The following is a 16,524-nucleotide window of genomic DNA, read 5'->3' on the forward strand; positions in this document are numbered from 1 at the left end:
AACAGGCAGAAGACCAGCAACTCTGAAATTAGTGAATAAATGGGAGATTGCAGATAATCAGTTCCATTTATGAAATATGGCATTGCAAGAAAAAGTTGCTGAGAAAGACTGGACTTTTGTTGGCTTTGTTAAACTTGTGGGTGGACTGTAACTCATATACCCACTTTATGCCATTAATTAAAATGACACTAAAAGGGAAAAAAGTAACTGCAAATAAAACATTTTTTGTTTTTATCACTATTTGTATAAAACATTTCATGATATAAAGTGCATGTCATGTACAGTAAAGCAGTTTTGTATAGTCAGATGTATTTTAAATGTGTGTGGTGGATTGTTTTCAATGACTCTTCTATGTGTTAAAGATATTAAAGTAAGCAAGTACTTTTTTAGCTGAAAGAAATATAGACTTTACAGTATAACAAGAGAAGAAAGGCTTATCAAGATCTTTATTAATATGATGTGATATTGGTCTGATTGGGTGGAGGTGGAGTGTAAACATGAACTGATTATAGTATATGTAGAATTAAGTTTTTTATTTTATTTTTACAAGATTGCAAAGTAAGAGAAATTGATGAAAGCCATGAAAAATGCTATGTTTCTTACATTTGCAAAGGCATTTGCTTGTTTTTTTTTTCCCATTAGCAAATGCTCAGTGGGAGTCAAAAAGGCTGCTGCTTAAGGCAGTTGCACATTTTGTTTAGAGTGAAATGTACAAAGATTTACTGCTGACAACATTTAAATGGAGACAAACTGTCTGCCAGTGCAAGCAATTCATCTTGAGAATTCTGAACATTCTTTGCTGTGGGAAATGCAAAATTTAAAAGTACAATGGCAAGCAGTTCAGTGAAAAATAAAGTTTGAAATTATGGGAAATTAATAAGAGATAGCAGCCTCCCAAGGCACCTTAATACGTTAAATCATTTAATAGAACATTGTGCAATTTATATTTATTTAAAGATACCTAATGCACTTTTTCATAGTGTTAACTGGTAAAGTTTACTATAAGCATACAAGCTGTTTTTCACATCTGGAAGGAGACTAGAGATAAGAAATGAACAGAGAGCAGTCAGGTTTTCACATGTACTTTATCATAAGTAATCTTAATTTTAGGTTAGGTAATTCCCGGGGATACAGTTGTCCTTTCTGGAGGATTAAACTTTATTTTTTGAAGATGTACACAATTTTGTGTGTTTGTTCTAAGTTAATAGGGGATGAGGGTATTCTGAAAATGTATGTAGTTTTCTGTTTGAGGGTTTTCATTAAAACAGAAATTTTGAAAAATGTAACATAGGTTCAAATGGAGATCAAAAGAAACAGTATAAAAGATCAGCCTGCTAAAATTACTGTGTGCATGTAACACAAAAGTTGGAAATGCACATTTAGAAAAGCAGTCATGTATGGTATGCGGGACCAATGGCTTTTTATTATAATGGCTGCACTATCTATATTTTCTTGGAATGTAAATGTCCTTCCAAATAAAGACAAAAAGGAAAGCATGTGGAATTATAATAAGGAATGTAGAATGCAAGTAGTAATGCTGCAAGAGACCCATTTGGAAAGAAACGAGCATGTACATTTGACAAAGAAAGGATTTCAGAATGAATATTCAGCATAATATCAAGGTCAAAGGAACCCTTATTAGTTGCTAGAGGGGTTCAGTAGTAATAGAAGAGGAAAAATACAGTAATGATAGATTTGTAGTAGTAAGGGTCTATTGACAAGGGAGGACGATTGTGCTGGCATATAATTATATTCCACCATAAAATGCTATTATGGAGCTTAACATTTTCGTAAAAATGATCAGCTCAATGAAAATATTTCACTAGCCCCTGTTCTTAAATTAAGGACAGCTAGGCTAGAGAATTGTACTGAGAGTAAATAAAAAGCTTTTATGAACATATCTTAGAATTTTATAAATGCATTTTTCAACAGTTTTTTTTCACCTATATTTTTATGAATAAGTGATTTTTACTAACAATACAATTTTAAAATATCCCTTAAGGGTTGGTATATGGCTGTGTAACCTTGGGGGGGGGGGGGCAAGAACATGTTTATTCATGTTTTGTTTGGAGCCTGTATTTTCTGCCTGCACCTGCTAAGCGTCTACATCTAGTATATAATTTTGGTTGACTGATTTCATTTGTGGATACCCTGGTTACTTTGTTGTGTTTTTGTGGACTTTTATTATAATGGCTGCACTATCCATATTATCTTGGAATGTAAATGGCCTTACAGATCTAGACAAAATTGAAAAAGTGTTGAATTATAATAAGGAATGTGGAGTGTAAGTAGTAGTGCTGCAGGAGACCCATTTGGAAAGAACTGAGCATGTATATTTGACAAAGAAAGGATTTCAGGATGGTTATTCAGCAGAATATCAATGTCAAAGGAACCACTACTGATTGTTAGAGGCATTCAATGGTGATAGAAGAGGAAAAAATACAGTAATGGTACATTTGTAATAGTAAGGGTATGTTGGCAAGTGAGGAGGATTGTGCTGACATATAATTATATTCCACCATAAAATGCTATTATGGAGCTTAACATTTTCGTAAAAATGATCAGCTTTCAGCAGGAAGTATTGCTTACAAGTGAGGACTGGAACTTTATGTACTATAGTGTGAATGCTTCAGGGGACTTAGAAGGGAAAATATAACAAACAAGGGTAGATTTCTGAAGACATTTTTGAAAATATTTTATATGAATGTTGTGAATTCAGTAGTAGGAACTGAAGACATAATTTAAATAGTATTTCCAAATGTACAATAGGCTATATAGAAATTATTTTTCATGGAAACATGCATTTCATTTAATTTGACATGCATCCAATCACTATTTCAGATCAAGCACTGCTAAAAACTTAAGTGAAAATACAGGGCAATGAAGTAAAACTGAAATTCTGGTGCTCTCCTAACTACCTATGAAAAAGAGAGGAATTTAATGAGTGGGTAGTGGAAATTATTTGAGAGCTATTATGGCAGATATAAATATCTTCAGAAGTTGTAGTTAGTGAGAAATTATAAGGTTGATTAGGAGGATATATGAAGGACTGGAGGCAAAATTCAAGTGGGTGGGGTCCTCTTTGATAATCTCTGCTTGAGCAGAGGAATCAGGCAAGGATGTCCTCTCTCCCCTTTGTTATTTGCATTATATTTAGAACCGTTGGCAAAGAAAATAAGGGACTCAGAAATTCAAGGATATAATTGGTATGGTAGTCAAGAAAAGCTGTCTGTATTTGCAGAAGACATTATTTCGTACCTGGCAAACCCAGAAAGGGACATTACAGTGCTGTGGAACATATTGAGACAGGTTCATACCTTTTTGGGATACAAAATTGATAAAGCAAAAACAAAAGCAATAGTGGCAAATTATGTACCCACATACAGATTGGTTCAGCAATGTCCATATTTATGGCGACATGATAAAATGAAGTATATGAAGTAATATGAAGAAATATGTATGAAAAAATAATGAAGTAACATCTAAAGTCACCAAAGTGCATGTTTTCAGTGTGTTCAGACAAGACCAACACTGTAATATATTGAGAAAGTGCTTGGTATCCCTTAAGTTAGTCTATACCATATCAAGAATAGGGTATAACATTTTTTCAATATATATAGACAGTAGCTCTGTGGCCCATCACTTTCCAGACACAGTAAGTCTTAGATGTGGCCCTGTTAAAGATTTGTGCACTTTAGGCAGACCGTATATAGTGGGAATAGTTGGTAATTCCACCAAAAATTATTCATATAGATTCTTGTCTGTAGCACCTTCCATTATAATTCATGTATTTCAGAATGCACGTTATTTATCAGACTATAAACCTCAGATTGCTCACACTTCTTATAGGTTGATGAGACACTTAACATCAAGTTCATATCAGCCAAATACCTGGTGGTATCCATCAAGACAACCCCACCCCCTTTATCAGCTGGGTGTACCTGAACATGTTCTAAAGATACTAGCTCATGTAAAGTAGTCCTTTCCAGACTGGTTAGATACACTTACTGGTACTTTGCTTTATTAATTCATCATATACGTCATGCTCACAAATTTTATAGAAGGCATCAACCAGTGGTGGATTTACTGTTACTGAAAATTCCGTACAGAGTCCTCTGACAAAAATATTGTGTGAGCAAATGTCTGTAACTAAGGAAATTATTCTTTTGAGCTGGGACACAGGATCTGAATTGCTTAGACATAGTTAAGCCTTATTAAGTTTAATGCTGGTAACTGCCAAAAAAACAATTACTAGAAAATGGAAATCAAGTCTTAACCAACTGTATTTGAAGTACTGAATATTATAAAAGAGATAAAAGAACTGTAAGAAGGATCTTTAGAAAGGGGAAGGAGCAAATTACATAGCAATAAATGGGAATGATACATGCAGAATAATGTGAAGGAGGAGGAATGAGTTTTAAGGTAAGACAGAACTCAGCAGTTTATGTAAAGATTAACTGATGATCGTTAAAAAGAAGGAACGAAAGAAAAGATATTTAATGAATAATGTATGTAATTAGAAAAAATGTTTTTTTTTCTGTTAATGTATGTTTGCCCATGTCTTAAATGGCATTTTAATAAAGAGGTTTAAATAAAAAAAGATGTAGGATGAATTAAGGGAGACATGGCTGAAAAGGTTACTCATCATGACATGGAGAGAGGTTTATTCTAGATGACAGGTGAATAAACCTTTTAGTTCCACAGTACAAAAACAAGAGAGACATCCATAACTGTCGGTAGTACAGAAGAGGTATCAGGCTGCTGTCACACTGCATGAAATTGCTAGAGGGGGTAATTGATAAACAGATATGCAGAGTAATAAGTCAAATGGGAGATGAGTAGTTTGGCTTCATATCAGCGTGCAGTAAAACTGACCTAAAGGAGAACAAGCTGGAGATGAGAGGAGAGAATCCAAGTGGTTATTCCAAGACTTGGAGAAGGCATATAGCAGGGTGTCAAGAAAGCTAATTTAGTTCTGTAATGGTTCATTGCCCTGGAACCATTTGTAGAATTGGTTAAGGCTGTGTACTAGGATCCATTGACACAAGTATTAACATTGTTTGGACTCACAGAAGGGTTCCCATTGGGAATGGATCTACCTCATGGTTCAGCTCTGAGCCCACTACTTTTCATACTGGTGATGGACCTCATTAACAAATAGGTCGGCGGGGACAGAGCAACAAAGCTGCTGTATGTAGATGATGTGGCACTACAGGTAGGTTGTGAACAAGAACTGAAGTGACAAGGGAACGGAATGCAAAAGTGAAAGCACACTGGGATGAAAATGAGTACAGGTAAGACAATTGTAAGTGAAACAAAGGGGGAAATCAGAAGAAGTTGAAAATTGAGATAAAAGGGAAAATATTGGAACAAGGTTAAAGCTTCAAGTGTCTGGAAGGGGGATTGAAGAGAAAGGAAGTCTGAATGACTAAGTTAAAGCTAGAATTAGAGGGGCTGCAACTAACTAGCATAGAGTGTCCGGGACAGTGTATGACAAAATAATGCCAAAGAATCTGAAGAATGAGGTGTACAAAACAGTGGTGTGACCACTACAACTTTATGATATAGAAACATGGGCAATGAAGACAGAACAGTTGAAAACACTAGAAGTTAGAATTATATTCCTTATCCTTAATTGTTAAGACAATAATTTCTTGCTTAAATAGCAATTATAATGCCAAATAGAAAGATATTCATGTAGGTATTTGATGTAAATCCAGTAATTTAACAAAATCATATTGTACTAAAATAATTACTAATACATTTCATTGGTTAGTAAAAGACTATTTTAAAGAAAACTAAAACAAACCAGTTAACTCTTATTATATTAATATGATAATAACCTCCTTTAAAAAATTCATTTTCAGGAACCCTGAATGTAAAGCATAGATTTTCTTTGTATTTCCAATTCCTATACTCAAAATAGTCATTTATACATTTAATTTAACAACAATGACTACATTTAAGGATAAAAACCTGTTATACTGGTATCAATTACTAGGCATTGGGAAGTTACGAAATGCTGACCATATCATTAATACATTTTGAGTTAAGCAAAGATATGTGGTTAGAAATTCAACATTGTAGACAGTTTTTATTGAAACTGGCCTTTTGAGTCCCTCTGTCTTGCTGGATTAATTGTAGACAGTTGGCTGAATACTAATGCAACTAATAGTTAGAAACGGTTTCCCCACATTCATTGATTTACTCATTATTCTAATGCACCAGAATGTAATTGTAAAGGGACTTCTATCTAAAATGTATAAAATACTTAAGAAATTAACAGTATTTTCACAGAGAAAGCTGTTGAGGTTATTTTAAACTTGTAAATAATAACTCCCCAAGTTAAGATGAGAAAAAACTAACACTCCAGTCTTCAAAGCAAACTACTTCATCACTAAGGTGGAGGATATTCTCTCAGAAGTTCTTACATAAAACCTTTATCACACCACATAAAGTTGAATTGATATTTAATAAAGACAAAGGATGCTGGAGATGTAAACTAAATGTTAAAGCCGACTGGCAGCATATGTTTTACGATTGTATAAAACTTAAAACATATTGGGATAATATAAATTCTCTCTGTTTTTATTGATAAATTTATGCTGACCAAATCTCGTATTTTATTTAATATACCTATTCTCACTTGTGTCACGAAAATAAAATACCTTGTTTTATCCAATATCTTAACATTAGCAAGAAAAAAAGTCTTCACCAAGAACTGGACTAATCAGACTACTTCGACTGTGAAGGAATTTGTACACTTGGCAACTGAAGTTTTCATCTTGAACTTGTCACGATCAAGACAAAAACATCTAGAATCACCTCTTGGTTGAAATGCAAAGAACTGCTGGATTAACAGACTTCAATAATTAACTAACAACTACTTTTATCACATTTGTTTTTCTGTTTAACAAGCTTTGTTTTATAGTAGACACCTTTGTAAACAGTTAATTTTAATTTATTATTGTTCTTTTAGATATGTATATTTGCTTTATAATATTTCTGTTATCATACATTAATGTTTTGTTGTTAAAATTTTCACTAAAAATAATTGAGAAAAAAAGAGTAAAAAACTACACACACACAAAAAAAAGAAAAAGCTAGAAGTAATGGAGATAAAGTGCCTGAGACATGGTATGATACAGTTTGGGACAGATGAAGTAATGAGGACATCAGAGCAGAAACCCAAATAAGTGTAGTTGCAGAAGTCCAAGAGAACAGATTATGGTAGTTCAGGCACATGTACAGGAAAGCATAAGATAATCTGGTGAAAAAGATTTGGGACAGACAAGAAGAAAGCAAGAGGAAGCGAGGGCACATAGCAAAGAAATTGATGGATTGCGTGAGAGAAAACCAGAGTCAGTCAGACATGCCTGTTGAAAAGGGTAGAAGAGTGGCACTGAATTGGAAGAGATAACTATAGTTGACACACCACCCCAAATGCATGTAGAAAAATGGGGAAAAGGAGGGATGATGGTGATTGATGATGCTGTTGTGTCATATGGCACGTGTCTTATGTACCCTCAGCTTTATGCTAGTCTCTTTTTTAATGACTAATTTTCTTGTTTTAGCCTGATTTCCTATTAAAGGTTACTTTAATTTTTTTATACTGTGATAGATTTCTTGTCAAGTTAGTTTTTAGGAGTGATAATTAAGTATTTGTTGGTTTAGCATATTTTTCATATACAATACTTTACTTTCAACACACTTTTAACTGGTTCTGTTTCACATTGTATACAAGCAACTTACAAAACATACTGTTTTAACTTTCTTTTCTTCGCAGTGTTAATGTACTAAATAACCTACCAGTATACTTACAAATAAAGATGCTAACCAAAACATATTGACTGCTTGTACAGAAGACAGCAGTTACAGTATGTCAGAGTGTCAGGCTAGATACCAGAGTCCATTATGTTCATGCAGTACTACTGCTATCTTTTATGGCACAGTTACAGTGACAGTATATGCATGAGGTTAATGCAGACGCCAAAACAGTGTCTGAATCCCCTCACCATCTTTTTCTTTATTACTTGAAATAAATGAAATTATCAGAAAAAGTCACTTAATCTTGCCAGCACTTGTGGATCTCAGCTGAAAAAGATGGCTTTGTCTGCTTAGCAGGAAAAGTTGAACTTTCTTCTTTAGAGCTTGCAGGTTGTTTGCCATGTGTTAGGGAATTTTAATTGCATTCCTCTAGATTGCTTAGTATCATACACATTTTTAAGGCACAGCCGTAATAACTGATAGCCTTGGAATAGTTCTTTTTATCAGTTTGTTGTTTAAGTAATTGAAGGAGTAGTGATTTCGTTTTTTACATGTGCTGTTACTTTTCAGGTTTACTGGTGCATGTTGATAAACGAATTACACTGGCTGCCTTCAAACAAAACTTGGAACCCTTTGTTGGCGTTCCTTCCTCCCAGTTCAAGGTCTTCCGTGTTTATGCAAATAATCAAGAGTTTGAAAGCGTCCGACTGAATGAGTCATTGTCATCATTCTCTGATGACAGCAAGGTTTGTGCATTTTAGATTTATTTGGGTTTAACTGGGAATTGTCAGTTAAAGCACACAGTAAAAAAGATGTACTGCTTGTGTGTCATAGCTTCTGTTGTTTCACTTCCTTTAGCATCTGTTAAAATAAGTGTTTGTAGATGAACTTATTCAATATTAGCAATTTAAACAAAAAAAAACTCTTTTAGATAACTATCAAGCTTGGAAGAGCACTAAAGAAGGGAGAATACAGAGTCAAAGTTTACCAGCTTCTAATTAATGAATCAGAGGTAAGTGGCCCTTTTTCCACCTCTCTGTCTATATTTATCCGAATAAAAGATATATTCATGTATTTTATGATGAAATGAGACAGAAACAAAAATGACATAAATTTCTCCCTTAACAAACTGAGCAATTGACATTATACAGTGTTAGAATTCCATTAAGCTTTTTCAGTGGTAGCCCTTGATGTTGATGATTGTGGCATTACTGTAAAACCAAAAAGAGACTTACTTCTTCATTTTCTCAAATGGTTCCCGAAGTTTACTTATTTGGTAACCCCTTGAGAACATTTGACTCAACATAACAAGCCAGGAAAGCATTACAGGATATTGTCTCTACAAACTTAGAAGTAGAGAGTTCCTAAATAATGTTACTTTCACTCCATTAGTTCACATAAGCATTTCACCAATCATGCCAAAATTTTACCAGATAAATTTCCAGTCCTTTTTTTAAGCCTAAAATATTTAACCCCTTCTGGGTCTGTAGCTGTAGTCTCACAGATAGCCTCTTCAGTGATTGCATATTTTGGTTTTAATTTGTCAACATTAATAACTCCCTGTTAGATTAGGGGTGGGAGGTTAGCATAATGGTTAAGATGTTTACATTGCAGACACAAGATGCAGGGTGTGATACTAAAATGCGATAATTGGCTAGGCTTAAAATGGCTCAAAAGGGCAGTTAGCCTAGTACCAGTCTATGAACCTATTTTAGGCCTTTAACTACAGTCACTGTGTGATTATGTCCCACAGTTGTATTTTTGGACCATGTGTAAATACAACTGCTCTTTTAGGTTTACATTCTTGGTTGTCTTAAACATTTTAAATTTTATTTACTTATTTATTTTTGATAACCAGTTTGGTGAACCTGGTGACTTTTTCAGTCATGACCATGTATGTGGAATGTGCAAAACAGGAGAAAATAGTATACAACTGACTGGTTCATAGACAGTTACACCATGCAATCGTTTAATGCAGAAGCATAATTATTTGTTCAGTTATTGACATGTGATTCATAGTACTGAGACATTACCATAAGTTATGTAAGGTCTTAGAACATTCTCCATATGTAGCAAATCACAGTGTATGTGGTTAACATAAAGAAGAGTACATTACTTTTGGACTGATTCTGTAGTTTACCATGGAACAGTACAGTAACAGACATTAGCATTATTTCTGTGTACTGTAACATGTATTTGAAAAAAATAGAGTATTTTTTTAATATGCATTGTGTCTGTAACATTTTACAGCAGTCTGATATGAAATTGTATAACTGAGACAATTGATTGGTGGGATTATCTCTGTATGAAAGGGTGTAGACAGAAGCAAGTAATCAAGAAATCGTTTCCTTAGTGGGAAGTTTGTCATGGGTCAGAGCAGGAGCTTTGGCTAAGGATTTCCGGTTCCTAAAGCAGGGTGGTCCAGCTGGGGCCTCATGTGGGGTGTAACCTGTGGCAAGTTCAGAAGAAGAGTTTTTTTCCTTTTATGTGGAACTGTGAGGAAATCCAGCAAAGGTCTTCTAACCTTCAATCTGATGTTGTTAATCTTCTTTCCATCCATCACTGATGGGTTTGGTTCCGAGCCGTTGGAACCGAGTCGGCCTATTACCAAGCTCGCGCCAGCAAAAAACAACTCTCGAGCTAAGTCTCTACCCAGAATGCCCTTCTCCCTGTTACCCCAGATCTCGTTCGCCACGTAGTCATAAAGCCACATTTCATCCGAGCTCTCAGCTAAGTGAAACTGTTTTGATATTTGTGTAAACATTTTTGGATATCTTCATATTTTATTAAGCGATTAGTATTTTTAGTGTCGTTTCTTCTGTCTAACCTTGCTCTTTCCTCTCTACCCATTGTTACCATTGGTAAACTTTCAAGTACCATTGTTGGTACGGCCCTTCTTCCCTTACCCTTGTGGTATTTCTTCAATTCCATAGTTGGTATTGTTTCTCCTGTTTAACCTGTTAGCTTTAACCTTTATTCAGGTGTTTCCCTTTTTCTTCTCTACATACCAGTATATTGTTATATTTGTGATTTTTTGAACGGAGTTGACTTCATTATAGTTGGATCATACAACTGACCTGTGGTGTTTTTCTACCAAAATGTTGGATAAGAAGAGTACTTCAGGTTTTAAGCATTGTACTTCTTGTAAGGGCAAGATGTTCTTCGTGTTTCACTGTTGCAGTCATTACATATGGGTAATCTGCTGGCAGGTTGCCCTCAGTCAGCCTGATTAACAAAGTCTTGGGTCCTGCATTGATTGCTATCCCTTCTTCCATGACGTCAGGTCGTCAGGGGTATAAAACATGCAGCCAACACCATTACATCAGTCTTTCTTGCCGTGCGGTGCCCGAAGCAGAAGCGGTTCGCAAGTGCTGGTTGGCCGACTCCTGAAATTTTCGTTTTCGAGTTTCAGAACCGAAGTCTTCAACTAAAAGCTAAGTACCCCACTGGGGAAACTTTTTCTTGCTCCTTACCGATGTCAGTAAAAGTTAATAATTGCATTACTTGTTGGAAGCAAATACCTCATAAAGATTTTCATTTGTACTGTATTCCTTGCCTAGGCCCTGACCACGACATACCTTGCTGTCGGTTTTGTGCTTTATTTAATCAGCGCACTATCTGTCGTTGGTACATTTTTGCTTCTAAATATTTCGCTGCTCAGTTTAATTATCCAGAAATGACATCGGTTAGCCATCCAACTACCGGAATACAGAAAAAACGCAAAGAAAAAGACAGAGACTGGCCGTTGAGGTCCAAAACTGCCGACAACGCTTCTCCTAAGCCAGTCGCCAGTTCGCCGGTACTCAGTGAGGTGCTTTCGCAGCCCCTGATACCTGCTACTTCTGATTTGCAGGCCTCTACTGAAACCCATTCGGAGTCCGGTATGCCACGAGATGCTTCACTTATGGAACCCGCGGATGTCTCTACCTTGGATGGGTCCGAAGCCGCTGTGCAGGCACCAGCTTCTGAGGTTGTATTCAGGCCTACAGACTTGCATATTAAACTGACTCCACCTTCAATACAAAGGCCTAAATCTCGATCTATGTCTAAAAAACTGACTCCCAGGCCACATGTTCAGGCCCCTATGCCTAAAAAACAAATTATCAAAATAGCTGAAGATTTAATTACTCTAATCAGGTGTAGTCAAACCCCCCCCCCTTTCTAAGAGGCCTAGGGCTGAGCTTGACTATGAATCTTCTGAACAGGACTCTGTTTCTTCTGACTCTTCTAATGACCTGGATTTGTCCATACCTACTTATGAAGATTCTGATGCAGAGGATTCCATTCCCTCTGCTTCCCCCCCTGAGGACTTTTCCTTTGGAGAAACTTTACATATCTTAAGGGAACATTTCCACTGGGAAGGTCAGGAATTTTCTGAATCCAAAATGAGGCTTAGGGATTTCCTTCTTCTTCCTCAGCATAGGCCTTTGGCTATACCTCCTGTACTAGACATTGTTGATGTGTTTTCGGAATCCGGTATGACCCCTGATTCCCTGCCTCCGACTCCTAGTAAACCAGACAGAGATACTACAGGGTTCCTCAGTCCCACAAGTTCCTTTTCAAAAATCCTGTTGCGGACCCAGAAACAATTTCTCAGGGGCCCAAGGGCATTAAGGCTTCTACTGCTTAAAATCCTACCCCTTCTGATAGAGACTCCAGGGCGCTGGATAGATGGGGTAAAAAGTTTTATATTTCGGAAACCTTTGCAAACAGGGCTTTAAACTGTCAATTTCATATGTTAAAATATCAGCAGCATATCATGGGACTGCTTAAGCAGAAAATGATGCTGATTTCTGACTGTGTGGAAAATAAAGATTTTCAGGATTTATTGCATTCAGCGGAACAAGTTGGAAAACATACTTTGCAATGTGGTTTTGATACTTTAGAGGCCACTTGCAGGGCTGCTGTTACTGGTTCTGTGCTTAGAAGGCATGCTTGGCTTAAGGAGCAATCTCTGCCTGATCATGTTAAAGCAAAATTGTTGGATGCTACTTTGCATCAGGACCGTCTGTTTGGCAATAAGGCTGAAGAAGTTCTAAAAAAGATGGAAGATAAAGCTAAATCTATGCAAACTGTGAAAGATTTCTTACAAGTACAACCTCCAAGATGTAGTAGACACTGGCCTACTAAGAACTGGTCCTTTCCAGCTCCTTCCAGATCCACTCAAGCCAAACCCAGACACTCCATAAGCACCAGGTTTCAGTCCCAAGGGACTCTCAGAAATAAGCAATGAGGTGCTTCCACTTCCAAATCTGGAAATAACAAGACATCACCCCATGGTAAACAGCCTCAATGACTTTCCTTTAAAATTACCATGCACTTACCTCTCAGCCGCCCCTTTGGGGGGAAAACTTGCTCTTCATGCAAAAAACTGGCAGCTTATAACTCAGGACAAATAGGTTTTAAATATAGTGTCCCAGGGATACAGATTTCATTTCCACACGTTGCCAACTCCAAACGGGTGGCCAGACCTGCCCCCAAATCAGTGGGCAGAGGCTCAGAAACAAGTACTTTCCCTCTTAAATATGGGGGCTATTCAACCAGTACCAGAAGAGGAAAAGGGACAAGGTTTCTATTTCAGAATTTTCCTGATACCCAGAACACACAAATCATGGCGTCCAATTCTGGACCTGTCTACTCTAAACACCTTTCTGGACATTCCAAAATTCAAGATGTTGACTCCTCACTAGTTACTTCCTATGCTAGGCAAGGATGCCTGGTTGGCAACTCTAGATTTAAAAGAGGCTTACCTGCATATCCCAATCGGGGAATCTTGAAGAAGATACCTATGCTTCAAAGCAGAATACTTGCATTATCAGTTCTCTTACTGCCCTTTGGCTTGTCTACTGCGCCCAGGGAATTCACAAAGTGCCTGGCTCCAGTAATTGCATTTTGCAGGCAAAGAAATATTCAAATATATCCATACCTGGATGATTGTCTAATTCAGGCAGAAAACCAGGCCATACTTTTAAAACATGTGGCATTTGTAAAAAGGGTTCTAACTTGTCTAGGGTCCACCATAAATGAAAAGAAATCACAACTGGTACCCTCTCAAAAAATTACATTCCTGGGTGCAAGCTTGAATACAACTGCCCAGATGGCTTTCCTCACGCCAGAAAAGCAAATTCATTTGGTGACTTACTTCAAACAGGTGGCCACAAAAACCCTGCTATCTGCAAGACAAATACTGCAAGCCTTGGGGTTCATGGCCTCCCGCATTCTCCTAATTCCATATGCAAGACTGCATATGAGGAAACTTCAGTGGTACTTAAAAACTTTATGGAGTCGACATTGTCACAGCCTGGAAGCAATGATTCCTATCATACCTTGCCTACGCCTGGAGTTCCTGTGGGTGGCAGAGGCCTGCCACCATAACAAGGGACTGCCATTCACACCACCCCCTGCCGCCCAAATCAAATGCACCTACATATCAATCAAAAAGAAATGCTAGCTGTACAGAATGCTCTGACAGCCTTCAAGGACTACCTTCATCCAGGACAACTAATGGTAAAGACAGACAACACCACGGTTATGTGGTACATAAACAAGCAGGGGGGTACACATTCCTACCCCCTCTGCAGACTAGCCATGGCATTGTGGAACACAGCCTTGAGCTACCAAGTACAACTACAAGCTCAATCCCTGCCAGGAAAGCTGTATATTCTGGCAGAAGAACTAAGCAGAAATCTCATGGACCCACACGAATGGAAACTGGAACCATGGATTTTCAATATGTTGACAAGCAAATGGAGAAGCCCAGACATAGATCTTTTTTGCCTCACCCCAGAACTACCAGTTGGACAAATTTTGCACAAAAACCCCTCACAAAAAAGCCTGGAAGGTGGATGCTGTGTCCTTCAGCTGGAAAAACCTATCAGTCTATGTCTTTCCCCCTCTGCCTCTGCTCTCCAAAGTTCTGCTAAAAGTCAGACAGGACAAACCAAAAGTGATTTTGATTGCTCCAGACTGGCCACGCCAGCACTGGTACCCTCTCCTGCACAGTGTCACAAATTTCTCCATGGAACCTACCTCAGACACCTACCTTACTGTCTCAGTAGAAGAACCAAATCCTGCGCCCTCAGCTCCCAACATTGAACTTGCAGCTTGGCTAATCACTTAAATTCCCCCTAGCATCCCTCAGCAGACCTGTGATGGATGTCATTTTGGAGGTATGATGATCTAGTACTAGAACATCTTATGCTGACAAATGGAAAAGATTCTGTGCCTGGAATCAATCTCAAGGGATGAGCACAGCAGCGCACAATTTACCTCAGATTTTGCAATACTTAACTGAGATGCTTCACAAGGGCCTGTCTTTTTTCTCCATTAAAATCCATGCCTCAGCCATTTCAACTCATTACAACACAGAACCTCTCCTCTTCTCTCATCCTCTGCTCAAGCAGTACCTCAGAGGGGCCAAAACCTTGAGACCACCCAGGAGAGCTCCAACCCCTGCCTGGGACCTTAACTTTGTATTGGAGAAACTCACTCTACCTCCTTTTGAGCCAGCTGCTACTGCAGACTTAAATTTTCTTTCTTGGAAAACAGCCTTCCTTTTAGCAATCACTTCAGCTAGAAGGATATCTGAATTACAGGCCCTTATGGCAGTGGAGCCTTTCATCATCTTTCATGCGGACAGGGTGTCACTCAGGACCAGTCCATCCTTCATGCCCATGGTGGTATCCATTGTGGCTCTTAATCAGTCCATTCATTTGCCAACTTTCTTTCCCAATCCACAGAACAAGGGGGAGCGGATTCTGCTTTCATTGGATGTACACAGACAACTTAGATTCTACTTAGACAGGACTAAATCTCGAAGAAAATCTGAACAACTGCTGGAAGCATTTGCTGCAGATGCATAGGGAAAGGCTATTTCAAAACAAACCATTTCTAAATAGATAAACCATTGCATTCATTTCTGCTATAAGCACCATGGAAAACCTACCTCCCCTCCGGGATCAGATTTCATTCCACCAGGGCTGCATCTACTTCTGCAGCCTTTCTCAGAGGTGTTCCTACCAGGGATATTCTAGAAGCTGCTACTTGGAGTTCAGTTCATACTTTCACCAGGCATTATCACTTACCAATTTTCTCTAAATCCAGGGCTGGCTTTGCCACTGCTGTTTTGCAGGGCCTTATAGCTGGTCCTAATGCTGTATAAATCCGTCCTCCCAGCCATAGCTTTGGGAATATAACCAAATGTAATGACTGCAACGGTGAAACATGAAGAACATAGTACAGTTGTGTACACTTACCATAAATGTAGATGTTCGAGTGTATTCACTGTTGCAGTCCTGGTAACCCTCCCTCCAGCCCCCTGTTTTTCTCTTGCTAAACCTCTACTTTCTTTTACTATGCTTAAAAGCCTTTTTGGTGTATTTGCTTCTGGATGGAGATATATTTTTGTGTTTTTAATTATGTGTATATTTTGCTCCCCATTTGGGGGGCACCTGACATCTGGGGCAAGAAAAACTGATGTAATGGCGTTGGCTGCATGTTTTATACCCCTGACGACCTGACTTCATGGAAGAAGGGACAGCAGCCGACGCAGGACCCAAGACTATGTTTAATCAGGCCGACTGAGGGCAACCTGCCAGCAGATTACCAAAATGTAATGACTGCAACAGTGAATACACTTGAACATCTACATTTATGGTAAGTGTACACAACTGTACTTTACCTAGCAATGATTCTCATGATGACTTTGTGTACTGTTTGGGAGTGGCCCACCTTTCGGTGCAGCCTCCATGTGGCATT

At 37.9% G+C, this 16,524-nt stretch overlaps 1 protein-coding gene across 1 annotated transcript in view; it reads left to right on the forward strand.

Annotated features, from left to right (window-relative positions):
* USP47 (ubiquitin specific peptidase 47) overlaps positions 1-16,524 on the forward strand; it is a 3,572,488-nt gene that overhangs the window by 2,995,527 nt on the left and 560,437 nt on the right. Inside the window, exons 25-26 of the mRNA XM_044082726.1 lie at positions 8,338-8,513; positions 8,699-8,779. Of these exons, the coding sequence (XP_043938661.1) occupies positions 8,338-8,513; positions 8,699-8,779 (257 nt within the window). The remainder of the gene's footprint in view (positions 1-8,337; positions 8,514-8,698; positions 8,780-16,524) is intronic.

Source organism: Protopterus annectens, chromosome 9.part0 (genome assembly GCF_019279795.1).
Source record: "Protopterus annectens isolate FY-2018-M chromosome 9.part0, PAN1.0, whole genome shotgun sequence".
NCBI classification, from domain to species: Eukaryota; Metazoa; Chordata; order Ceratodontiformes; family Protopteridae; genus Protopterus; species Protopterus annectens.